At 38.9% G+C, this 27,877-nt stretch overlaps 1 protein-coding gene and 1 non-coding gene across 5 annotated transcripts in view; both read right to left on the bottom strand.

Annotated features, from left to right (window-relative positions):
- Positions 1-27,877, bottom strand: part of CCAR1 (cell division cycle and apoptosis regulator 1) — a 66,379-nt gene that overhangs the window by 11,377 nt on the left and 27,125 nt on the right. For all 4 annotated transcript variants that reach the window (XM_004470528.4, XM_004470526.5, XM_004470525.4 and 1 more), the window contains 6 exons: positions 25,393-25,618; positions 24,746-24,859; positions 24,038-24,204; positions 23,092-23,302; positions 22,195-22,278; positions 19,493-19,678 (listed from right to left, as the gene is read on the bottom strand). In XM_004470528.4, the coding sequence (XP_004470585.1) occupies positions 19,493-19,678; positions 22,195-22,278; positions 23,092-23,302; positions 24,038-24,204; positions 24,746-24,859; positions 25,393-25,618 (988 nt within the window). The remainder of the gene's footprint in view (positions 1-19,492; positions 19,679-22,194; positions 22,279-23,091; positions 23,303-24,037; positions 24,205-24,745; positions 24,860-25,392; positions 25,619-27,877) is intronic.
- On the bottom strand, positions 24,332-24,396 carry LOC111767086 (small nucleolar RNA SNORD98). The gene has a single exon (XR_002798985.1). It is a non-coding gene; the product is annotated as a small nucleolar RNA SNORD98 (small nucleolar RNA).

The raw sequence follows: 27,877 nt of genomic DNA, 5'->3' as shown, positions 1-27,877 counted from the left end.
AAAAGATTACATATAGATTTCGGAAAAATGGGGGATTAGAGACTGGGCAGGACTCTCTTCTTGCCCAGAAAAATAGCTAAAACACAGGCACAAAGAGCCTGGGAAAAAATGTTTTAGGGTTTAGGATACCTGGGGAAGGCTGAACACCACTCAGAAGAGAAGGGCACAGGAAATGTATCTTGACAGAAAGACTGAGAGCAGAAGCTACAGCTGCAGGTGCCGATACCCCCACACTCAGAGTAGACATATCTGAATTCTTGGCTTCTTGCCAGTAGCAATGGGCTCCACCGTGGGAGTGAGAGGGACACAGCCTAAGGCTGATTCAGCTTTTGGCCAACCATTTGGTCTGCTGTGTTCCAGGAGCCCTTCCAGGCTGGGTGTGTTTGTCTAGGGAGCTGTCAGGGGACTAAAGAGATCTGACCCTCTTGATCATCCTCCCTACTGACCAGGATAGATGGTTAAAGACCTAGAGGGGAGTGGAATTTTTTACCTATCTGGGAAGAAGAGGGAGGGGGCTGGCAGTAAAGGCTGGAGAAGAGCCTCTGAGAGAGTCTGAATTGGGAGGTTCTGAATAGTCTCAAGGCAGGATCCTCTGTTATATTATTGCTGTCAGTGTTGCAGGGAATACACACCTACCAGGCATTGAACCGAGAGGGCTGCCAAATAGCACCATATGCTGGCAGACCAAGGAAGTGCATGTGAGGAAACTGAAAGTAAATGAGAGGCTTTTTCTGGCCTTTATAGACTCCCTCTCCAAGGCCCCTGAAAGCAGGTCTGCAACCCACTACTGGCTCCATGGACTGGATTTGAACAATTTTCAGGGCCAATGCTAAAGATTTAAAACAGGATAAACCAAGAATCAAAGAACAGAAGTAAAACACAGCCTCCTGCCACTAAATCCCTACGAAAAGAGAGAGAAATTGAGCATCAGAGTAAACTTACATTCATAATCAGATGCCTAGACATCAGCAAAAAATTACAAGTCATACTAAGAAATTATAAGCAATGGCCCAATCAAAGGAATATATCAAAGCTCCAAATGAGACATAGGATTTGAAACTAAGCAATGAAGTTCACGCAAATCTACAAAACTAAATTAATGAGCTGAAAGGCAACTGGCTACAGATAAAAGACATCAAGAAGCACTGAGCATTAAAAAAAAAAAAAAAAAAGAAGACACTGAGCAAGTACAAGGAAGAATCTGAAAACATGAAGAGAAAAATACCAGAGAAAAAGATATAATAAGTGAGATAAAAAACACATTAGAGACATACAACAACAGCAGGCTCGAAATGACAGAAGAAAGAGTAAGAGATACAAAAGACAGAACAGCTGAAACTGAAGGAAGAGAAGAGAGAGAAAAGAATGGAAAAAATTAAGCAGGGGCTCAGGGAGTTGAATGGTAACATGAAGCGCAACAACATACGTGTCATGGGAATTCCAGGAGAAGAGAAAGGAAAAGGGGCAAAAAGTATTTGAGGAAATAACAGCTGAAAAACTCCAAACTATCAAGGAAGAAATGAACTTACATGTAGAAGAAGTACAGCCTACCCCAATCCAAATAATTCCAAACAGACTTACTCTAAGACACATACTATTCAGAGTATCAATATCAAAGACAAAGTTCTAAGAGCAGCAAGGGAGAAGCAAATCATCGCAAACAAGGAATACCCAGTAAAACTTAGCACACATTTCTCATCAGAAACCATAACGGCAAGAAGACAGTGATATGATATATTTAGAATATTGAAAGAAATATCCAGCAATTACACCCTTCAAATATGAAGATGAGTTTAAAATGGTCACAAATAAATAGAAATTAAGAGAATTTGTAAAAGAGAATGTGCTTTTGCAGGAAGGAATAAAGGCCCGAAAAAAAGACAGGAGAGGCTTGGAGGAAAGTATAGAAGGCAAGAATAGCAGAAAGGATAACCAAAAGAATAAAAAGGCAGATGAAAATAAGATATGACACATGAAAGCCAAAGAATAAAATGGCAGAAGTAATGCACTTACTGTTATATCATTGAATTTAACTCGATTAAGCTACCCAATAAAAAGATACAGGGAAGCGTCTGTGGCTCAATCGGTTGGGCTCCAGTCTACCATATGGGAGGCCCTAGGATCGCGTCCTGGGGCCTCCTTGTGAAGGTTGGCTCCCCTCGCTGGTGGCGCAGAGAGCCGACTTGGCAAGGTGACACAACAGAAAAAGGAGACAAGCAAAAACAGAAAAGTGTGCAGTGAATGGACACAGAGAACGGAAAGCAAGCAAGCCGCAAGGGGGGGAGGGGAAATAAATAAATACAGACACAGAACAATGCACAGCGAATTGACACGGAGCGCAAACAGCACACAAAAAGCTACAAGGGGTGGGGGGAGATATAGGCTGACAGAATGGATTAAAAACACCATAAGCCATCCATCCATATTTTGCCTTCAAGAGACTCACCTTAGACCCAGTGTAGTAGTTTGATATTATTGATGAATTCCAAAAAGGAATACTGGATTATGTTTATAATCTGATCTGTATCTGGGCATGAATGAGTTATGATTAGGGCATTGAGTCCCCACCCCTTGATGGGTGAGGACTCACAGATAAAAGGCGTGGCAAAGAATAGAGTTGAGGGTTTTTTGATGCTGGAGTTGGATGCTGAAGACTTAAGGTGGAGCCCCGGGAAGTCAGCATGCAGAGGAAAGAGAAGCCAGCCCCAGGAAGAAAGGAACCTTGAACACAAGAGAAAAACAAGCTCCAGAGGGAAACGGACTTTGGCCCAGTGGTTAGGGCGTCCATCATATGGGAGGTCCACAGTTCAAGCCCTGGGCCTCCTTGACCCGTGTGGAGCTGGCCATGCGCAGTGCTGATGCGCGCAAGGAGTGCCGTGCCACGCAAGGGTGTCCCCTCCCCCACGCGCAAGGAGTGCACCCGTGAGGAAAGCCGCCCAGCGTGAAAAGAAAGTGCAGCCTGCCCAGGAATGGCGCCGCCCACACTTCCCGTGCTGCTGATGACAACAGAAGCGGACAAAGGAACAAGACGCAGCAAACAGACACAGAGAACGGACAACCAGGGGAGGGGGGGAAATTAAATAAATAAATCTTTAAAAACAAAAAAACAAAAAACAAGTCCCAGGAACGTAGGAACACAGGAAGCCTCAACCCTCGCAGACATAGGCAGCCATATTGCTCCAAATAAACTTTGGTGAGGAAAGTAACTTCTGCTTTATGGCCTGGTATTTGTAAGCTCCTACCCCAAATAAATACCATTTATAAAAACCAACCATTTTCTGGTATTTTGCATCAGCACCCCTTTGGCTGACTGATATACCCAGGGATACAACTTGGTTCAAAGTGAAAGGTTGGAAAAAGATACTCCAAACAAACAGTAACCAGAAAAGAACAGGGGTAGCTATACTAATAAATCAGATAAAACAGACTTTAAATGCAAAGAATTAGTAAGAGATACAGAAGGCCATCGTATACTAATAAAAAGGACAATCCACCAGGAAGAAATGATAGTCTGGCAAAGCTGAAGGGAAAAATAGACATCCCTACAATAATAGTTGGAGACGTCAACATGTCACGCACATCATTAAACAACTAGGCAGAAGATCAACAAGGAAACAGAACTAGAACAACATGATAAACAAGCTAGACCTAACACATATAAAAACACTATATCCCAAATCAGTGGGTTATACATTCTTCTCAAGTGATCATGAAGCTTTTTCCAGGATAGACCACATGTTAAGTCACAAGGCAGGTCTCAATAAATATAAAAAGACTGAAATGATACAAAGCACCCTCTCAGATCATAATGGAATTAAACTAGAATCAGTAACAGAAGGGAAAGGAAAAACTTTGATAATGTGGAGGCTAAACAACATACTCCTAAACTAATAACTGGGTCAAAGAAGAAATTGTAAGTAATTAATAAATATATCTAGATGAAAATGAGAACACAATTTATCAAAACTTGTGCGATACAGAGAAGGCAATATCAAGAGGAAAAAACTATAGCTCTAAACACCTATACTAAAAAGGAAGAAAGAGCTAAATCAAAGATCTAATTGAACAACTGGAGAAACTAGAAAAAGAAAACAAGCCATTCCCAAAGCAAGCAGAAGGAAAGAAAGAATAAAGATTGGAGCAAAAATAAATAAAATTGAAAACAAAACAAAAAAAATAAAGAAAATCAACAAAACTAAAAGCTGGTTCTTTGCAAAGATCAGTAAAATTGATCTTAATATACTTTAGTAAAGTACCAGGGCTTTACTTTTATGATTGGGGTCCACATGATTTCAAGATAATTTTTTCTGTCTTTTGCAGCTTTAGGGAGATAATATGTCCTCCAGATTTAAATAATAGCCTATAGCATTGCGAGAAATTAGTTTTGACAAGCACAATGCATTTCTAGTTTTTAGTACAAAGTATCTTGGCTTCTCTTTCCAATCTTCCCATTAGCCCCAAATTCTCATGATTCAAATAAAAATTATCAGTTGGTGAAATCTCTGCTTGGGAATAAAACAAAATTGACATGTTGGATTCTGGTCAGTGAAGATGTCAAACAGGGAAACGGACATGGCTCAATTGACAGAGTATCCGTTTACCATATGGAAGGTAAAGGGTTCGATCCCCAGGGCCTCCTGACCTGTGTGGTAAGCTGGCCCATGCGCAGCGCTGCCATGTGCAAGGAGTGCCATGCCATGCAGGGGTGCCTGCTCCTGCATACAGGTGACCCACGCGCAAGGAGTGCGCCCCACGTGAAAGAAATGCAGCCCACCCAGAAGTGATGCTGCACACATGGAGAGCTGACACAGCAAGATAACGCAACAACAACAAAAAAGAGATGCAGTTTCCCAGTGCTGCTGGATAATGCAAGCGGGCACAGAATACAGAGCGAACGGACACAGAGAGCAGACAACAGAGGGGGAGGAGAGAGATAAAAAAAATCTTAAAAAAAAAAAAAAAGATGTCAAACAGACTGAATTCAGGTAATAGTCACATTAATGGATAGTTCTTAATAACTGTATAAGAAATCAAAGGGTCTTGATAAATCTGTCAGAACTTGAGTCACCAATATAGAGGGGTTAAGGGGAAAGATTGAATTTTAAAAGGTGTGTTCCATCCTGTGTACACCACCACAGTATGGAAAAAAAAAGGCAGCCCTTTGAACAATGAGTGGTATAAAAATTCACAGTAACAAACATCATTTTGTTTCTCATAAGCAATTAATGAAGGGAGAAGTGCTGAGCATTCATAATGTACAATATGAAACAGTGCAAAGAACACAGCAGTAACACGGAGATACATAATCATAAAAACAGTGCTTTCCGCATAGTTCTTTTACTAGGTGAATACTTGAGCCAGAGATCTTTAAACCCTGGGGTTCAATGAACCCTTTGTGATTAGACACAATTAAATCCCCTGATATCGTAAGAGGCCAGAGCTACAGGAAGGATCATCACCAAGTTGTCAGTGCTACTCTCTACAAGCATTTCATCACATGGTGAAGTGAAAGGATCAATACAAAAATGATGTCCAAACACAGCCACATTTGACAAAACTCAGCATCCTCTCTTGATAAAAACACTTAGAAAGATAGGAAAAGAAAATTCCTTAATATGATAAAAGGCATCCAAATAGGAAAAGAGGAAGTAAAACTATCAATATTCACTTGATGACATGATCTTATACTTAGAAAGCTCGAAATGTCTATGACAAAGCTACTTAAGTTAATGAGTTCAGCAGAGTGGCAGGATACAAGATCAACATGTAAAAATCAGTAATGCTTCTGTACACTAGTAACGAACAATCTGAGGAAGAAATCAGGAGAAAAATTCCATTTACAATAGCAACAAGAAGATTCAAATACCGAGGAATCCATTTAAACAATGAAGTACAGGACCTATATTCAGAGAACTACAAAACAATGCTAACAAATATCAAAGTAGACAAACAAATGGGAAGACACTGCATGTTCATGGATTGGAAGGCTAAGTATTGTGATGATGTCAATCCTACCTAAACTTATTTATAGATTCAGTGCAATACCAATGAAAATTTCAACAGTCTACTTTACTGAAATAGAAAAGGTAATTAACAAATTTATCTGGAAGGAAAATTGTATCCGAATACCCAAAAGCATCCTAAACAAGAAGAGTGATGTGGGAGGACTTACACTGCCTGACCCTGAACAATATTACAAAGCTACAGCAGTCAAAACAGTATGGCGCTGGCATAAAGACAGACACACTGATAAGTGGAACAGAACTGAGAGTCCAGGGAAGTGGTTGTGGCTCAAACAATTTGGCTCCTGCCAACCACATGGGAGGTCTGTGGTTTAGTTCCTAGTGCCTCCTAAAGAAGAGAGGGAGCAGGTATGGCCACCTGACACAACAAAATGACGCAAAAAAAAAAAACATGATGAAAGACACAACAAAGCAGAGAGCAAAGATTTCTGGTGCCTCCTAAAGAGGACAGGCAGGTGTGGAAGGTGATGCAACAAGAGACAAAAGAAGAAAAACATAACGAGACACAACAGAGCAGGGAACAGAGATGGCTTATGCAATTAGGCGCCTCCCTCCAACATCAGAGGTTCCGGGTTTGGTTCCTGGTGCCTCCTAAAGAAACAAAGAAGCGAAACAGGCAAAGCAAGGGCAACCAATGAGAGGGTGGGGAGAGATAATAAATAAAGTAAATCTAAAAAAAAAAAAAGGATTGAGAGTCCAGAAATAAACCCTCACCTCTGTGGCCAACTGGTTTTTTAACAAACCTTAAGTCCATGTTACTAGAACAAAATAGGCTCTTCAACAGATAGTGCTGGGAGAACACAATGTCCAGAACCAAAAGAAAAAAAAGAGGACCGCTATCTCACTGCCTATACAAGAGTCAACTCAAAACAGACCAAACACTTCAATAGGAAAGCCAGGACCATACAACTACTAGAAAAAAACATAGGGAAACATCTTCAAGATCTTGAGGTCGGTGCTGATTTCTTGAACCTTACACCCAAAGCACACTCAACTAGAGAAAAAATAGATAATGGGGACCTTCTCAAAATTAAATACTTCTGTACCTCACAGGACTTTACCAAAAGGGTGAAAAGGCATCTGGAAATCACATGTCTGATAAGGGTTTACTATCCATGATACATGAAGAGAAATTACAACTCAAAAATAAAAGGACAAAAGATCTGATTAAAAATGGGCAGAAGACCTGAATAGATATTTGCCCAAGAAGAAATACAAATGATAAAAAAAGCATATGAAAAAATGTTAAAACATCACTAGTGATTAGGGAAATGTAAATTAAAGCCACAATGAGCTATCAGTTCACACTGATCAAAAGAGTCATTATTAAAAAGAAAACTACCAGTGTCGAAGAGAATGTAGAAAGACAGGAGTGCTTATTCACTGGTGGTGGGAATGTCAAATGGTAAAGCCACTGTGGAGAACAGTTTGGCAGTTCCTAAGGAAGGTGACTACAGACTTGCCATGTGACCCAGCAATACCACTAGTAGGTATATACCCAGACGATCTAAAAGCAGTGACACCAACAGACCACACCAATGTTCATAGCTCAATGTTCATGACTGGGTAATGGATGTGGCTCAACCAACTGGGCTCCCATCTACCATGTAGGAGGTCCAGGGTTTGATCCCCAGGGCCTCCTGGTGAGGGCAAGCTGGCCCACGCGGAGTGCCATCCCATGCAGGAAATGGAGCCCCGCACAGGAATGCTGCCCTGTGCAGGAAAGCTGCCCCAGGCAGGAGTGCTGGCCGACAAGGAGAGCTGAAGCAGCAAGATGACACAAGAGACACACAGAAGAGAAAATAAGAAGACACAGCAGAACAGGGAGCTGAGGTAGTGCTGAGAGTAATTGCCTCTCCTCCATTCCGGAAGGTCCCAGGATACCAGTTCCCAGAGCTGCCTAATGAGAATACAAGCAGACACAGAAGAATACAAAGTGAATGGACACAGAAAGCAAACAACAGGGAAATGGGGTAGGGGGTGGGGAGAAATAAAAAAATCTTAAAAAAAAAAAAAAAACTTAAAAAAAATTTACGACTGCCAAATGATGTAAACAACCCAGGTGCCCATCAAATGATGAATGGATAAACTGTGGTATATACACACGATGGAATATTAGGCAGCTGTAAGAAGAAATGAAGTTGTGAAGCAAATGACAATGTGGATGTACCTGGAGAACATTACGTTGAGTGACGCAAGCCAGACACAAAAGGACAAATACTGTATGTTTGTGCTATTATCAATATATTATGTAATGTCATGGAATTAATAACTAGAATATAGATAACCAGAAAACAGAATGAGGTTAGAGAATGGAAAGCTGAGGATTAATCTGTGAAGAATTGGTAAAAAGGTGGGTTGTTAATCTTTGGAAATGAATATAAAAGGTAAAAGCAGAACATAGTGCTTGTAACTAGCAGTGTTATTATATGGGTATGGCAATAGTTAAAAGGGAAAGTCTAAGGTCACATACATTACAGGAAGAAAAGCTAAAAAATGAAATATGGGACTCTAGCATAGTGAAATCTCATGTGAAATATGAATATAGGTAACACTGCATATCTAAGACTGCTTTTCTTTGAAACTGAAAAAAATGAATGTAAATGGTCAGGCAAAAAAACCCACTGTGCTAAATTAAGTAAAAGAAAGGAGACACAAAGTATTACATACTGTATGATTCCATTTACATAAAATATAATATAAATCAATTTAAGATAGGTTTAGATTAGGTTATCTGGGGAAGGCAGAGATGAGTGCTAAGAGGTATGGAGTTTTTCTTTCTGGAGTAAGGAAAATGTTTTAAAACCTTTTGTGGTGAGAATGCATAACACTGTGATTATCCTAAAAGTCACTGATTGTACACTTTGAATGGACTGTATAGTATGTGAATATATCTCAATACAACTGGTTTTTAAAAGTTTATCTATACTGGTGGATTCTGGGAAGACGATGGCGACAATATAGTTTTGGGATCTTCCTGAATATCTAAATTTAAGAGAAACAGCAATCTGGATACAAAAACCAGAACCCATGGACACTTACAATAAAACTAGATGGGCAGGAAGCAGATGTGGCTCAAGTGACTGAGCTCCTGCCTACCAGAGAAGAGATCCTGGGTTCAGTTCCCAGTGTATCCTGGAGAAGACGAGCACGGTCGGGAGCTGATGCAACAAAATGACGTAAACAAGGAGACCCAAAGAGGAAAGACAATGAAAGACACAACAAAGTGCAGAGGTGAGGTGGCTCAAGCTTTTGAGGGCCTCTCTCCCACATGGGAGGTCCAGGTTCAGTTCCCAGTGCCTCCTAAAGAGAAGACGAGCAGACAAAGAGAGCACACAGCAAATGGACATGGAGAGCAGACAGCGAGCACAAAACAGTGAGGGGGGGGGAAATAAATAAAATAAATATTTAAAACAAAACAAAACAAACTCCCCCCACTAGACTAGGTGGAGGAGCAGATATGGTTCCAGTGGCTGAATGCCTGTTTCCCAAACAGGAGGTCCTGGGTTTGGTTCCTGGTGCCAAAAATGAAAAAACAAACAATAAACAAACAAACGAAAAAACCAATTCAGGAGAGCCAATGTGATTCCGTGACAGAGCAGCAGCTTCCCACATACAAGGTCCAGGGTCCAATCTGGCCATGGTACCTCAAAACAAACACAAACACAAAACTAGGTGACATGGTACCCACACAAACGCCAATATACAAATGGGTGGAAAAAGTAACGAGCCATGAAATCTATGTAAAGTGCCATCTATGTGGGGAAAAGCAGAGGGAAGCAATGGGGTCCTGACTGATCTGAGAATAGGAAAACCCTTGTGAAACCAACAGGTATTCACTGGAAAGTACATCAAGTCAATATAATAACAGTAACTAACGTTAGTCAAGATCTCCCCAACCAACAGTGAGTACAAGGGGTCCATGATAAGATCTGAAAGGAAAAGAACAGCCTATCATGAGCTCACAAAACTGACTTATCAGGGCCTCCTTCCAGCACAGGGCCCATACTGAGAAGAAACTGCTGGCAGTAGAACCAATACTGAACAGGAGAGGGACAAGAAAGACATAGAGAGAGAAGATTCAGATAGAGTGACAGAGGGAACAGAACCCTGAAATCTCAGAAAGAATGTTGCTGTATTTTATAACAGCAAGAAAACAGAAACAGAGCTTTGTGAATTAGAAAAGCTATCTCAATCAAACTTCCGCATAATAAAATTTTAGGCAAACTAAATTCAAATATAAATGAGCTACATGAAAGTATTGATATTAAAAAATTAATAAAAACAAAACAAAAGCACTGAGGTCAAATTCCATACAAAGTTACTTTTTTATTAAAAGAGAAAAAGGAACATGCCTAGAAACAACCCACAAGTGAGCCAGAAAGACAAGGTCAGAAGATAAAAAATTTTAAGTATTTTAAAAAGCCCTAAAAGACATTAAGAATTTGTTATAAGACACAAAAGCACAACATAAATAAGAATTTTAAAAAGTAAAAAAAATATATATGCGAGAGAATACAGCAAAGGATTAGAGGGAAGAGGATATGGCTCAAGTGATTGGGCTTCCGCCTACCATATGGGAGGACCCAGGTTCAATCCCTGGGGCCTCCTGGTGAAAAAGAAGAAGAACTGTGTCCGTATAGTAAGCCAGTGCCCATGCAAGTGAGTCACGCAGCAGAGGCCAGGAACTGAGGTGGTGCAATTGACAGGGAACCTCTCTTCATGTCAGAGGTCCCCAGGATAGAATCCTGGTGAAGGCTAGAGTAGAAAGACAGCAAAAATAGTGGGGTGGGGGAAAGGGAAGAGGAATAAATAAAATAATAAATCTTAAAAAAAAAAAAAAGATTTAGAGAAAAGAGAAAAAATAATTTCAGGAATTTAAGACTAAACTAGAAGGGATATAAGACCTAGATCAAAAGGGGGAAATATTCAATACAAATGAGTATTAAGACTAAGAATGACTCCCAGGGATGAGCCTCCCTGGCACTGAGGGATTACTACCAAGTACCAGCTGATGATGTGGCTGGAGAAGGACCTTGAATAAAAGGGTCAACTCAGATCAGCAGACTATCTCAGCCTACATGTAATATCAAGAGTTATGAAAATGTTTTTTGACCTTGAATAAAAGGTGGAAATGGAAAGGACAAATGAGTTTATATGGCTATGAGTCTCCAAAAAAGAGCCGGGAGGTTATCAGAGGGGTCGCCCTTATGCACACCTCAACAGAGTCCCAGAGACAGGTAAAGTAGTTACAACCCCAGGTATTGGTTCTTGTGAGGGCTACAGAGATCCCCAGGTTCTATGGTCATGGCAGATGGAGTTCAGTGCCATGTCAGTTGGCCCTACTTTGGAGTTTGTGTTCCTGAGTGTGACGGAGTTGGACTCCTATGTGATCTTTGTTCACAAGCCTCTCCTGTCACTTTTACCAGAGTTGTGGTTGGTGCTGGGGTTTAGTGTATACTCAGGGGACCTGAATCTCTGGACTGTCCATGTGATAGCCAGGCCCTGAGCCTCAACAGACTTACAACTCCTGTCCTCTGGTTTATCAGACTTACCCCAGCCAGCTAACAGGGAGGTGAAGGTCAACCACCATACCAGGGAGCCAAGAGTGCCTGCAACTGCAAACAGGAGAACTGTATCCATCATCCAAGTGGAATCTAAGCACCCTCTTGATACAGAGGTGGCGTGGACATAGCCATCCCAGGGTCCACAGAATGGAGGAGCAGAGTATGGATTGGAGTGGACTTGCTGATGCTCTATTCCGAAATTGTTGTGATTAGTGATAGAAGTAAATGTGGCGTTGAGGTGGAGAAAGTGGCCATGATGGCTGCTGGGGGTGGGGAGTGGAAAGAAATGAGATGTGGGGGCATTTTCAGGATTTGGAGTTGTCCTGGGTGGTACTGTGGGGACAGTTACTAGACATTGTGTATCCTCCCATGGCCCACTGGTGGACTGGGGGAGAGTGTAAACTTAAATGTGGACCATTGACCATGTGGTGCAGCAGTGCTTAGAGATGTGTTCACCAAGTACAGTGAGTATCCCATGATGTTGGAGGTTGTTGTTGTGGGAAGAGTGGGGTGAGGGGGGCCGGGGGGTATATGGGGATCTCATCTTTTTCGAATGTAACATTAAAAAATAAAGACCAAAAAAGACGAAGATTTCAAAATGAATGAGGAGGTCATTTCAGAGACTATGCTTATGCATGTCTTAGGAGGATGTCAGTCTCAGAAGGATCTCACCAACTGTGACAGAAACTGCCTCAAGCAGGGGTGCTCCCAAAGGTTCAAGAGACATCTAAATACTACAGGCAGGGCAGACAACCCCAGGAAATTCGTAACCCTATCAGTGGACCTTACCTTGGAAAATATGATAACCTATCATATTTATAAATTTATATATTTCCTACCCATGGTTCTTCTGCCCCTTTTACTTGAACCTATAATTAGCACTCTACCGTTAAAGTATGTCCCAGAGACTTAAATCTTCCAGCTGTGCATGTGGCAGTTGAGCTCTGAACCTCAGCAGAGCTGCAGCCAACACCTACTCTCCAGTTCATCAGACTCATCCAGGACAACAAACAAAAGGACGGTGATGGACAAACCCCATCCCAAAAAACAGAGTATCTACAACTGCAAACAAGACATTTCCATCTGTCTGCCTGATGGGATCTAAGCCTCCTCTTAATAGGAAACAGACTGGGCATCACCACCCCCAAATCATCAAGATTGAAGAACGAACAAACAAGGGTGGAATGCAAAAATGGACTAAAGCAAACTTATTATTATTCTAGTAATGGAAGAACTTGTAATATCAATATAAAGACATTCAACGGAAGTTCTGAGGGAAGGGAGAGAAAAAGAATAGGTCTTAACACGGGGCATTTTTGGACATTGGAATTGTTCTGCTTGACATTGCAATGATAGATACAGGCCATTATACATTTTGTCAAAATCTATAAAATTGTATGATGCAAAGTGTTAACCATAATATGAACTATAGACCATGCTTAGTAGCAATACTTTAATATGTGTACATCAATTGTAATAAATACATCACACATTCAAAGATTTTGTTAATAGGGAAAGTGTGGGAGGAGAAGAGATGGGGTATATGGGAATCCCCTATATTTTCTTTCTTTTCTCTCTCTCTCTTTTTTCCCCTATATTTTCCATGTAACATTTATGTAATATAAAACATCTTTGAAAATAAAGAAAAAACAAATAAGCACAATATATAATGCTTTAAGAGAACAAAAGTTAAAGAGGAAAAATTTAAAGTTAAAAAGAAATGAAAGGGGAAGTGGATATGGCTCAAGCGACTGAGCTCCTGCCTACTACATAGGAGGTCTGGGTTTTGTTCCTGCGTCCTCCTGGAGAAAGCGAGCAAGACAGCAAGCCGATGCAATGGGCTGGCGTAGTGAGCTGATGCAACAAGATGATGCAGTGAGATGGCACAACCAAGAGAAAGTAAGAAAACACAATGAAAGATTCAACAAAGCAGGGAGTGCAGGTGGCTCAGGCTATTTGCATCTCCTGCCCACATGGGAGGTCCCCAGGTTTGGTTTCTGGTGCCTTCTAGAAAAAGACCAGCACACAACAAATGGACACAGTAAATGCAAATAATGAGGGAGCCAGAGAAATAAACATAATAAATCTTAAAAAAATACACAAAAAAACAAAAAACCCCAAGTGCCCCATCAATAAAAAGAAGAAAAAGAAATGAAGGGAGGCAGATGTGGCTTAAGCAGTTGGGCACCTGCCTACCCCATGGGAGGTCCCAGGTTCAGTTCCTGGTGCCTCCTGAAGAAGACAAGCAAAACAGTAAGCTGACGCAATGGGCTGGTGCAGTGAGCTAACCCAACAAGATGACACAGTGAGGCGGCGGACTTGGCCCAGTGGTTAGGGCATCCGACTACAACATGGGAGGTCCGTGGTTCAAACCCCAGGCCTCCTTGACCTGTATGGAGCTGACCCACGTGCAGTGCTGATGCGCACAAGGAGTGCCCTGCCACGCAGGGGTGTCCCCCGCGTAGGGGAGCCCCACGCACAAGGAGAGCGCCCCATGCGAAAGAAAGTGCAGCCTGCCCAGGAATGGTGCCGCACACATGGAGAGCTGACACAATAAGATGACACAACAAAAAGAAACACAGATTCCCGTACTGCTGACAACAGAAGCAGACAAAGACAACGACACATCAAACAGACACAGAGAACAGATAACCAGGGTGGGGGGGAAGGGAAGAGAAATAAATCTTAAAAAAAAAAAAAAAAAAAAAAAAGGTGACACAGTGAAGAGATACAATGAGGAAATACAATGAGAGATGTAAGTGGGAGCGGAGGTGGCTCAAGCCACTGGGCACCGCCCTCCCACATGGGAGGTCCTGGGTTCAGTTTCTGGTGCCTCCTAAAAAGAAGAGGGAAGTGGATGTGCCTCAAGCGATTGGGCTTCTATCTACCATACAGGAGGACCCAGGTTTGATCCCCAAGAGCTCCTGGTAAAGGCGTGCGCACATGGCAAGCGACACAGCAAGATGATAAGGCAGTAAGAAAGATGCAGGGGAGAGTCTAGGACAGACGTAACAAAAACCAGGAAGTGAGGTGGTGCAAGCGACAGGTAACTTCTTTCGCACATTGGAGGTCCCTAGGATCGAATCGCAGTGAAGCCTAGAGGAGAAAACGAGAATGCAAAAAATGAGAGAGACACAGAAGATCACACAGTGAATGGACACAGCAAAAAACAGCAGGGTAGAGGGGAGGGACAGGGGAAAAAAAGAGGAGCACACAAAAAGCAGACACAGAGAGCAGTGAGTGCAAACAACAAGGGTGGGTAGAGAGAAATAAATAAAATAAATCTAAAAAGGAAAAGAGTTGAAGAAAAAGTGATTAGTTTTGACAGGGAAGAAGGTCCAATATGTGGGTAACAGGAGTCCCTGAAGAAGACAAAAGGAAGGAAAGAATTATTAAAAATACATAATTTAAGAAAACTTTCCTGACAAAAAATAAACAAAAGATCTGAAACCACATACGGAAAGAAAATACCAGGTATCTAAGGATACTAGCCCAGAATTACCAATACCAAAAGACATTTCTAATAAATTAAAACATCTGTGTATCTAGGCAAAACAGCAAGCAGAAAAAATGTCATCACTTTCTGACAGCATAACTGCATGCCAAAAGAAAATGCAGGGCCGTATTTAAGATACTCAAGGAAAACATGTGTAAGCCACAGATTTTATATCCAGCAAAACTGACTTTGAAGGATAAAGGGAAGAGACAAACTGTTAATAACCTACAAAAACTTAAGAAATATTGTAGGAAGCAGCTGGGGCTCAAGCAACTGAGTTTCCATTTACCATATGGAGGATACAGGTTTGATCCCTGGGACCTCCTGGTTAAAAAAAAAAAAGAAAAGAAAAAAAGGTGTCCCAGATCTGTGCAGTGCAGAGAGGTGTAGGCCCCCACACAGTGAAGCAATGCCAAAGGACAAGACAATAACGCAACCAGATTAAATAAAAAAAAAAGTTGTTCCCTCAACGCTTTCTGAGGAAAGCTACAGAGATGAACTTCAGAAAACCAAAACAGCTAGAGAAACATGGACATAAGAACTAGTGGTAAACATTAAATATGCACTTGTAGAAGCAAGATTAAATGAGGATTACAAGACTACATTATGTAATAGCTAATTGCTAGGATGATACAGTATGATAAAAACGTGGGGGAGAGAAACAGGATAGCATATGCAAGCATATTTTTAAAACTAATTTCATTAATGATACAGGAGGTGGTATATTAGTATTATGTATGTATATACACATTTCCATCCTGCTGGAGAATCAGAGGAAAATTTGAGCTTAAAGGACTGAAAGCCATCAAATGTTTTAAATTCATAATTCACAACGATGTTTAAAACAATAAACATGTAACTATCTGATGATGGCAGGGAACCAATTCATAATCTTGAAAACTGGATAAATAAAAGGAAAAGTGTTTATCCAGCTCCTACCTAAATGAATTTTCTACTGCCTCTAACTTAACAACTGGATAACCAAATAGCAAATGAGGGGAATATGTGAAAACAAAAAGTTAAAAATTAGAATATAATCTTTTTCAACCCCTAAGCAATCAATGGATTTATTAGGCTTTGAGTACAATGGCTCCTAACATCACAAAGTAAATCTGACTCTTCTTTGCTTTCTCTTCCCTTCCCTCCTTATCTTAAAAAGTGATGTCTCCAAGAAAGGGGACTATCTACCGAGTAGTAGGTGCTAGCAGGGAGATGGAGTCACAATGGCCTAGAGTAAATGAACTGCCCAATTGCAAGGAGTTGGATCCCAAATGGAACAAGGAGGATATCCATGCAGAAAGGCAGCACAGGCTAGGAAGGCAGACCAAAATAGGGTAAGAAGGGTATCTGGGTGGAAGAAGGACTGATGAAGGAGAACTGAGCAAGTAAGCAAATACTACTAAGAATAACAACAACCAGATTTCTCATTATTGGAACTAGGAGTTAAAATATGGAAATGGAGAAAACTAGAATGAACCCTGTGGTGCTGGATTAGAATTAGAGATGGTATAGACTGGTGGCTTTCGATACTTATAAAATAGGGAAACAGGGAAACGGACTTTGGCCCAGGGTTAGGGCGTCCGTCTACCACATGGAAGGTCCGCGGTTCAAACCCCGGGCCTCCTTGACCCGTGTGGAGCTGGCCCATGCGCAGTGCTGATGCGCGCAAAGAGTGCCAGTCACGCAGGGGTGTCCCCCACGTAGGGGAGCCCCACACGCAAGAAGTGCACCCCGTAAGGAGAGCTGCCCAGCGCATAGAAAGAAAGTGCAGCCTGCTGAGGAGTGGCGCCGCCCACACTTCCCGTGCCGCTGACGACAACAGAAGCGGACAAAGAAACAAGACGCAGCAAAAAGACACAGAAAACATGGGAAACGGACTTTGGCCCAGTGGTTAGGGCGTCCGTCTACCATATGGGAGGTCCGCGGTTCAAACCCCGGGCCTCCTTGACCTGTGTGGAGCTGGCCATGCGCAGTGCTGATGCGCGCAAGGAGTGCCCTGCCACGCAAGGGTGTCCCCCGCGTGGGGGAGCCCCACGCGCAAGGAGTGCGCCCGTGAGGAAAGCCGCCCAGCGCGAAAGAAAGTGCAGCCTGCCCAGGAATGGCGCCGCCCACACTTCCCATACCGCTGACAACAACAGAAGCGGACAAAGAAACAAGACGCAGCAAACAGACATCAAGAACAGACAACCAGGGGAGGGGGGGGAATTAAATAAATAAATAAATCTTTAAAAAAAAAAAAAAAAAAAAAAGACACAGAAAACAGACAACCGGGAGAGGGGAATTAAATAAATAAAAATCTTCTAAAAAAAAAAAAAAAGAATATCTTAAAAAAAAAATATAGGGAAACATACATGCAAGTATGTTTACGTAGGTATGTATAAATAAATGTACCAATATATGTGTGCACATATATATATATGAACATTGATCTGTTCCAGAGAGCTGTTCACTGAGAGAGGCTGGAAACAGAAAACTCGTAACAATGAGCACATCTGGACTTCTAAATACCATTCTTCACTAAAAGGTAAGAGGGCTTCCCGGAGAAATGGCTGACTCTAGAACTAGGGCAGACATAGTATAAGGTAACATCTTGTGCTAGAAAAGGAATGAAGTCTTTAAAACTAATGGGGACATAAGTCAATTTTAAGAGGTGCCCACAAGCCAAATTAAATATTTATAACCCACTGAATAAAATAAGAAATCATGAGTCTTGATATCTCCTAAGAACAAGGTGATTCTCCTATATAATCTCAAAACCATTATCATATACAAGAAATTCTATAGTGCTTCAGCATCACCTAATGTCACACCCATATTCATAATCAAATTTCTCTAAATGTCCAAAAAATATTCTTTATAGCTTTTTTGCCCCCACTGAAGAGCCAAACAAGTTTCATTCAGTGTACCTGGTTGTCAGGTCTTCCTAACCTCCTTTAATCTATGTCACTGACACATCATTTTTTTCATTTTGTCTTTCATGACATGTATATATATATATAATATTTTTAAAGTTCAGGCAAGCTATTTTGTAGAATTTTCTATACTCTAGATTTATCTGATTGTTTTTGCTCAATTAGATTCAGGTTAAAGATTTTAGGCAGGCATATGTTATACATGATGCTGTGTACTTCACAAGGCATCCCATTACACAACACATAATGTTGGTCTGTTCATTTAATGGTGCTGTAACACACTTTTGATATTCCTGTATTTCAAATTCAGAAAATAACAAGCTTATGCATCCACGAATTATTTTACTGCAAACCAATAAGGTATAAAACAGCTTGAATGAAAGTCTGAGTCTTAAAGATTAAGATCTAATCAAACATACAGCTTTAGAAGCAGCAAAATTCTGTGACAAAGAGTTCATTAGAACTAAATCTCTGAGGATTAAAAGGTCCGTCAGGGAAGTGGACTTGGCCCAATGGACAGGGCATCCGCCTACTGCATGGGAGGTCCAAGGTTCAAACCCAGGGCCTCCTGACCTGTGTGATGAGCTGGCCCACGCACAGTGCTGATTCGCACAAGGAGTGCCGTGCCACACAGGGGTGTCCCCCATGTAGGGGAGCCCCATGTGCAAGGAGTGTGCCCCGTAAGGAGAGCCACCCAGCGCAAAAAAAGTGCATCCTGCCCAGGAATAGCGCTGCACACACAGAGAGCTGACACAAGATGACACAACAAGAAGAAACACAGATTCCTGGTGCTGCTGATAAGGATAGCAGTGGTCACAGAAGAACACACAGCAAATGGACGCAGAGAGCAGACAACTGGGGGAGGGGGGGTGGAAGGGGAGAGAAATAAATTTTTTAAAAAATCTTAAAAAAAAAAAGTCCGTCAACCAAATTTTTCCATGTTTCATTTTCTATTATCTTAAAACATATAAATAATATGCTTTTCATTTTAAAAGAAAGGTTTACAAATATAAGACTTGTAAACCTGAACATGGTATATTGCTATAATGGAACACTACTTAGCAATAAAAAAGAAGAAATTACTGATTAACACTACAAATTGGATAAATCTCTAATATACTAATACTAAGTTAAAGAAGTTAGACTCAAGCAAATGATTTTTGTTTTATTACATTTTGGAAAAGGCAAATCTGTTAAGAATTAAAAAAAGATCAGTGGCTCTTTAGGTGGGAGAAGAAAATGATTACAAAGAGGTACAGGGACATTTTAGGGGGCGATGGAATGGTTTTATATCTTGATTGTGTTATTACTAAAAAAAGTATATGCATTTTTCATAACCTTAAGATTTGTTCACTAAAACGGCTCAATTTTACTCTATGTAAATTATACCTTAATAAAAAAAGATAAAAATATGACTTAAGTCACACATTCTAAGAGCCCTTTACAAACAAATATCAATACCATTATAGGGTATTCAAATTATTTAACATATACCTCTTTATCATCTTCAGATTTTCTATCATCCTCTTCTTCCTCATCTTTTTCAGATTTCTCTAATTCCTTTTGTTCTTCTTTTTGTTCTTCTACTTTAAGCTGTTTTGTCAATCGAGCTATTAACTGGGATTTTAATCCTTTCGAACTAAGAGCTCGACTTTCCAATTCTTTTCGAAGATCATTTACCTAAATATATGAAGCATAAAAGCATGGAGAAGAAAATGGCATATTGAAATAGGAAACAAACTAACAGCATATTTCATCTTGTGTCTGATTAAAAAAAAAAAAAAATAGTGAAAGGGACACTTGTATAGCTCATACAATGCTTATGAAAATGCAAACTGATAAATTTTTTTCCTTTTTGATTCTGTAATTCTAATTTCTAGCAATCTATCCTAAGGAGATAGTCTAAACACAGGAAAAAAAAATAAAACTGTGCATTACTTTTAACAGTCCCTCCCTTAAAAAAATAAAATAAAATAAAAGGGTAATAGCAAAAAAAAAAAAAGTTATCAACTATGTGGAACAGTAGATATTTAGAAATAATAATAATTAAGAGGAATTAATTTCACCCATTAAAGTGGTTAAAATGGGAAATGGGTTGTGAATGTTAGCTCAAAAAAAAAAAAAAGGAAAGAGATTACAATGGGAAATTAAGGTTAACTGAAAAGGATAAAACAGCAATTTCTTTGTACACGATTAAAACCAACCAACCAGCGACAAAGCATGTACCCAACCAAAAAATCTACTGGGGGAAAAAACTAACAACACTTAATCCATAGTGTAACTTAGGGCTCACTGTGTAGTGTAGTTTCGTGGATTTTTAAATTTTAATTCTATTACCAAATATACAGTCTAACATTTTCCCCTTTATAATCACATTCAGATATCAGATATATATTTCAGTACTGTTAACTGCATTCACAATGCAGTTATTGTTATACTACCAACACTCCCATCCACTACCAAAACACTTTCATCATTCCAAATAGGAAACACCTGTATATCTGAAGCCTTAACTTCCTATTCCTTTTCCCCACCTTCTCTCCTGGTAACCTATATTCTAGATTCTGGCTCTATGAGTTTGCTTATTCTAACAGTCTCATTATGTTTTGCATTATGTTTACAATAAAAACAAATTCAGGTTTAAAAATAAGGAAGCTAACAGCAAAGCGATCAATTAATACGACAATATAAGAAAAAGTCCTGGGGTACAGCCTTAGTCTAATTGCCTCCTTTTTTTTCCTGAACCTACCATACTTTACATGAAACCAGATATTGCTGATGATTTGAAATAGTGCACAAGCAACAATTAAAAATTCTTAAGTTATATATTCTTTACTCATTAAAAAAGCAACATGAGTTAAGAACCAAAATTTCCTAACAAAGGGAAAAAGTGTTTTCTGCTGAGAATGCCAGTTAATCAAAAGGTCAGCTTTTTGGGAAGAGGACTTGGCCCACTGGATAGGGCATTCGTCTACACATGGGAGGTCTGTGGTTCAAACCCCAGGCCTCCTGGACCAGTGTGGAGTTGGCCCATGAGCAGTGCTGATGTACGCAAGGAGTGCCATGCCACGGAGGGGTGTCCCCAGTGTAGGGGAGCCCCATGCACAAGGAGTGTGCCCTGTAAGGAGAGTCATCCAGCATGAAAAAAAGTGCAGCCTGCCCAAGAATGGCGCCGCACACACCAAGAGCTGACAAAGCAAGATGATGCAACAAAAAGTAACACAGATTCCTGGTGCCCGATAAGAATAGAAGCAGTCACAGAAGAACACACAGAGTATGGACAAAGACAGCAGACAATTGGGGGGGAGGGGAGAGAAAAAAATAAAAATAAACCTTAAAAAAAAAAAGTCAGCTTTTGTGTGTTAAACAATAAACTACAAAAGTAATAATCAGCTTCTGACTTTCTGAACATTAATTATACATTCACATTATAGGTCCAGAGATGGAAAACTGCAGAAATATAAAGTAGAATCATGGGAAGCGGACTTGGCCGAGTGGTTAGGGCGTCCAGGAATGGTGCCACACACGCGGAGAGCTGACACAAGATGATGCAACAAAAAGAAACACAGATTCCCATGGCACTGACAACAGAAGCAGACAAAGAACAACACGCAGTAGACACAGAGAACAGACAACTAGGGGGGGAAAGGGTAGAGAAATTAAAAATAAATATTCAAAAACAAAATTAAAGTAGATTCAGAGACATAGGGGAGTAAAGAAAAATACAGGTAAACCAATGATTTCCAAAATAGCTCTTGAAATTTTTTTATGGTGGTAACATATATACAGCATATCAATTCACTTTTTACTTGAAAAAGCAGGTAATCTTTTTTCCTATTTTTCTTTCCTTTCCCTTAAATTTAAGGGCAGAAATCCTGCCTTCTTCATTAGTGCCCAAACCAGAAAACAATGTTGCTCACACGACAGGCACTTGTATACTGAAGACATTCAACAAACAGTGGCTGATTTAAAGTCACTCTTTGTTTTATCTATATATATAAAATGTGTATATAAGACAATTTATAATATATATTTTAAAAAATCAGTGGGTTTCATCTCAAATGGCTTTTATCTGAAAACAAAAAAAAACAACAAAAAAAAAACAACACTGCCTTTTCATCTGAAAAGATACTGCCAATGTTACTGTATTCCTGTTTAGAGATATCAAATTAAATAGCATCGCTTTTCAAAGTTACCTTCATTGTCTTTGGATCAAGTTTAGACCAATGGGTAGGTGTGGAAATTTCTTTAGCTTCACCATCATCCTTCTCTTCTTCATCCTGATACATAAAGTTAAGAAGATAATTACTACCTTGAAACCTTAAAATAAAAGTAATTTATTTTTAAAAGTCTGTTGCTGATCTGTGCAAGGTCACAATGTTTCAGATTGTCTTCTCCTAAAGTTATTATTTAGGCAAGTCCACGTACATACATTCTACCACTTTAACTGATCACAAAGACACTCATCAGCCAATCAAAGCCAGATCTGTGAAACACAAAAGGGTGATAAATTATAACACAAAGGATATCAGGGATGCACAAACACTGCCGGTCTCCACTAACCACACAGTGTGTGATCTTGCCCCAATTTTCAAGCCACCCAAAGTTAAGACTGATTTAGTCAGACCTTTCAAATGTACCAAAGACGTTGCCACAAAGCCTGAAATTTCAAATCTCTCAGACTTGTGGTTGTCCAATTTCAAATATCCATGACTAGAACGGATGACCGTGAAAGAGAAAATTTAAAAAATTTTAGAAAATGGCAAAATGCTTAAAATAGCTTAATACTGAATCTTGCTCAACAACTGGTCCCAGATTCCAGCAACTAGACCTATGATAAAAAACAAAATTCTGTGCAATTTAAGCACAACTTATTTTCCTTTGAGGTCTCAGCACTCTTAAAGTTAGCATAATGGACAGAATTTTTAAGAGAAAAGAGCATACAACTATACTGCTGAAAGCTGGATTACCAGTCGCTGTTACCAGTTATGTTCCTTCATGTGTGTTTGTTATGTAGTGTGTGGTGTGCATTTGTGCCTGTGTTCCTGTGCCTGTGAGAAGCGGAAATAGAAAAAGGGATTAGCGTTCAGTGCCTGTTCTCCATCAGCCTCCTTGCGTTCACCCTGAAGCTTCTCGACCAGCTGCTGCTTGTATCCTCGGGAGAGGGTTTCCCACTCTGAGCGGGTGGGAAGGCAATGCCAAACATCCGGGAAAAATAAAACCACTGTCTCCACATGAGCTGGAACTGTACGCCCCTTGTGGGTCTCCTCAGGGCGATGGTAGCGAATCTCTGCAAAACGGTACCTGTTGCAAGGGAAGAAGCATGTTGGAAAAAAAATTCTAAAATACATTTTAAAGACCCTAGTTCACTTGTAGCACATCAAGTAAAGAAATTTTCCTGCAAGAACTTGAGGTTGGTCTAAAGAAAAAAAAATTATAGAAGCCATAGTTCCTCTTTTGGTACATTTGTACAATATTTATTTGTTAAAAGAAGAGTATGTTCCCCAAAGCATTTTCAAGTTTGATTACAGAGCTACCCATATTTTAGAGAATACCTGAAGAAGCTGGATAGCTGTTCAGATTTCATGTGCTAAAAAAGAATATTCTCAATTAAGTAACAAGAAACATACTAAAATACATAGGACAAATAAGCCTCAAGAGAAAATATGGCTGAACAAAAATAACCAGCAACTACATCATTTTTATAACAAAAGAATTATAATGAAATGAAGTTCTCTCTTGACGATCTTCTCCAGCTATGCATGAAATGAAAAATATTTTCAACATACATCCAACTTTCCGAAGTACATCACAACAAAACATTTAAGTTTTCCCTTTATTTTGATTAGTTCTTAATTCCTTTTTTCCCAAAACACTTTTGGCACCAAAACTTTTGCTACAAATGGGGATTTTTCTTTGAGATTATCTGCATGACCAGCATTGCTAAAATAAGGGAGGGGGAAAAGGCTGACCGACAAAAAAACATCTACATAACCTATCTGAAAACCACTGCTAATGAAGAGATGAATTGGTACTTACCATTGCGTGCATACACTTAGATCAATGCCTGTCAGAGCCTTACAACAACGAATAGCAGTCTTAATCAACACAGAGGGGTCTTTTTCTGGGTCTGGTCCATCCAACGAAGGAGACCAGTGGCCTCCAATGGCCATGGCTTCATCCTTGCCTTTCATGCCCACTAAAAACTAATTCAAAACAAAGAATCATTTAAATACACTATGCAACCTTTCAAATGACAAAATACTTAAGAAGGAAAGGTACAAACCTTTCCAATATCATTTTTACTACCTCTGGTATCTGTCAGTCAAGGAAGAGTTCAGTTCATCATGTTCCACACTGCATTTCAGCAATGGAATAGGATTTATACATCATAACTCATCCTTCTAAAATATTTCTTCAGATTAAGAGTTCTTTTAAAAAAAAACAAGCTATAATTCAAACTTTAACAGGATCCAAAGATATACTAAATCTCATTACCACTAAGATTTTCCTATGTTACAAATATAATCATGAAAATCAGTTTAACTAGAGGCATACAAATAAGATTGTCAGATCTGCAATGACAAAAACACACTGCATCATTAAATTCTGAGTGTCTTAACAATATCAAAATTAAGTTAGTGGATAAGATTGGGAAAAAAAAAAGTATTTTTTATTTTATGTATGTGCCATCAGAACTAAGCAAAATGAATACGCACCTAAGTTCAAGTAAATGTTTAATTTTACCTTAACAAGTCTAGCAGGATGCTGAAATCCATCTCGAAGTTCCTGGGGGTCTTCAGCAAGAGCACATGACTTATGATACAAATCCTCCATACTAGGGCTAGCCATCAGCATTACCTATTATAGTCAAATAATTCAATCCTGTCAAAAGTCTAAAGTAATGTAAAAAAAATGAGAAGTACTACTAATTATCCTTACATTTTAGATATCCAAAATCTTCTGTAAAAATGGAAGATAAAATGCCATAGAATATTAGATACCTTACCTTATAATTATATAGCTTTAATTTTTCAAAAGATGCTTTTTAGATCATGTTGTTTTAAAATAGTAGAAAACTACTGAACACAAGGAACATACAGAATGCTACTTCTGTACATTCACCCAAAATTAGTTTTATCTGGGGCTATTCCAAGTCATAGAACATTCCAAAAAGCTCAATAAAATCAATTTCGTCTTCATATTTTTATGAAGTTCAAAATGTTAAAATAATCCTATTCATAAAGCTTAAGAGCGAAGGCAAAGAAAAGTTAAATTACTTAAACAACCAAAACAGAATAGAAAGAAACCTTTCTGAAGATTCTCTCCACATATATTCTCATTACGAATAACTGCTAAGAAATTTATGTTGTTTATCACAGTGGAATACAAACCTTTGCACTGTATAAGTGGTCAGCATCTGGAGGATCAAGAATAGCTATATTTTTTTCCAAGGAGTCTACTTCTCTGTGCATTACATAGAAATTGCAGTAATTTCCCAACTGGAATGGTCTTGACAAAGGAAAAGCATCCACCCATGTGAACTGAGCATCAAAAAAGTCACTAGGTATATATAAATTCTGATAACGGCGCCTTAGTTCCATCATGTCACAACTAGGACTGAAAAACAGACATAAGTAGTGAATAAATAAGAGTCTTAATACTGAAGATTATATAATTATTCACTGAATTCTGAAGCTGAATATATAAATTGACATGGTGAAAAGTCGGCTAAAAAAGGACAATTACTAATGAACTATAGATTTGCATAGAAGCATATGAAAATCTTATTTTCTTATTTGTTTACTAGCTTCTAATAAATAACTAAAGATCTGACTAAAAGTTTTTTATAGCAGCTGGAACTCTGCATCATTTGAGGAAACTATATAGCATTAGTGCCAAATTAGTATTTGAGGGCTCTTCAATCAGGTCTATACACTGTAGAGAAAATCAAGCTTTTATTCTACAGTAAGTTCCTTAATCAAGCATACCTTCAATCAAAGTTAAAAACAAAATCCAGATGCTTTTTTATTATCCACAGCTCTGTAATCCTCTATGCTAATGATTAAGATCCATACCTGATTATTATGTAAAGAGGGAATAAGGTCTTGACTTTTAAATCTGGAATACTGATTTTTTAAAGGATGATTTTTTTTTTCCTTCTGAAAAGCAAAGCTTTAAAAGGAGAAGAACTCAAAGGTAAATCAATCTGCTAAAAAGGCCAAGAGATTTCTGTTAAAAGCATACTGAAATAATGAAAAGAGGAAAATATCAACAATTTTTAAAATACAAAGACAACTATTGTCTTTTTATAAAAGAAAACCAAAAACAAGGGTATAAAATGTAAATATAATGTAGGGATGATTTTCTATTTTAAACCTAAAAATAAAGAGATACAGAATAATAAACTTGTCAGTAATGTCTGATGATACAATTACAATTTATTTGGATAAGATCCTGTTGTTAAAATAATAAAAATGTGAAAAACAGGTACCTTGAGTTTTTGGGTTTTTTTTCTAAGGAAGTGTTTGCAAAACAAAAAACAAAAACAAAAAAATGTACAATTAGTTTCCCAGTAAAACACTGTAAGAATTTTTGAAATTGCATTTTACCCCATGGAGCAAAATCTACAATAAAGCAAAAGAGGTAAGTACAAATAAAATAAAGTACTTCTTGGCATATAGTCTCCTATGAGCATTATGATATCATTATAAGAAAATCTTGATTTCCACAATTATAGATGAGAGAAGACATGGAAACTTTAATACTTATAATAGATGCATTTGGTATTCTGCAAATTTATATCAAAGTAGGGAAATGAAACTGTGGTATAATTTGGGAAGAGCTAGATAGCCATCCAATTTTATATCCTATGCATCAACTCTTCCCAGAACAGCATTCTAGATTAGGAAAAGACGGGATAAAAGCACAGTTACTCTATTCATTATTTGGGGTCAGGGGAATTGGTTTTAGTTTCAAAGGGTTTCTTTGAAATATGCAGATGAGCTCTATTTTTTAAGTATAAGAGCAAAGACAAAAAAAACTAGTATTAAAGTGTTGTTGATTTAATCACAAGCAAGATTAAATTAAAACCAACTATATAACATAATTAAGCAAAATCAATCAACTTTAAAGCAACACTATCATGGGATTAAGTATATTAAAGACAGTGGACGTTTACCAGATCTAGAACTGAAAACAAAGAAAATTTAAATTTTAGAGGCCAGCATTAGGAGTATTTTTACATTTTGCAGAAATGAAGCAACTCCTTAGGACTTAAATAAGTAGTTATTTGCTCCCATGCTGAACAGCTTTTGAACACTGCTTTTTATGATTTATTATGATTCCATTTATTTTAGTCTATTTTTCATTTTTAAAGAGGTACCAGAGAATGGAACCCAAAATACTGCACATGGGAAGCAGGCACTCAACCACTAAGTTATATCTGCTCCCCGATGAGGTATTTTTTTGTTTGTAGATTTTTTGTCTGTTTTTAGGAGGTACGGGGCGGTCAAATCCAGGGCCTCGTATATGGGCAGCAGTCACCCTACCACTTGAGCTACATCTGTTCCCCATAAATGATTTTACTGTTAATTGTTCTTAGTTTTTCTGTGTTGTTACGTTTTGTTAACATACAATTGCCAGTCTCAGGGTCTTTAGCTGATTCTACCTTTTCTGTAAAGTAAGTTATTTTATCAATTTGCCTTTTTTATGACTTTTTTATTAATATTTTTCAGCTATTACCTTAATGACAACTCACTACCACTATCAATTACTGAGTAAAAACAATGGTCATACACTGAGTTAAATGTATGTTAGGCACATTAATTCAACTTGTCCTCAGAATAATTCTCTTACATACCTCCATTTTGCAGATGA

Source organism: Dasypus novemcinctus, chromosome 6 (assembly GCF_030445035.2).
Source record: "Dasypus novemcinctus isolate mDasNov1 chromosome 6, mDasNov1.1.hap2, whole genome shotgun sequence".
Taxonomy (NCBI): Eukaryota; Metazoa; Chordata; class Mammalia; order Cingulata; family Dasypodidae; genus Dasypus; species Dasypus novemcinctus.
The sequence above is the reverse complement of the archived record's forward strand: the minus strand, read 5'-3'. Positions and strand labels throughout refer to the sequence as shown.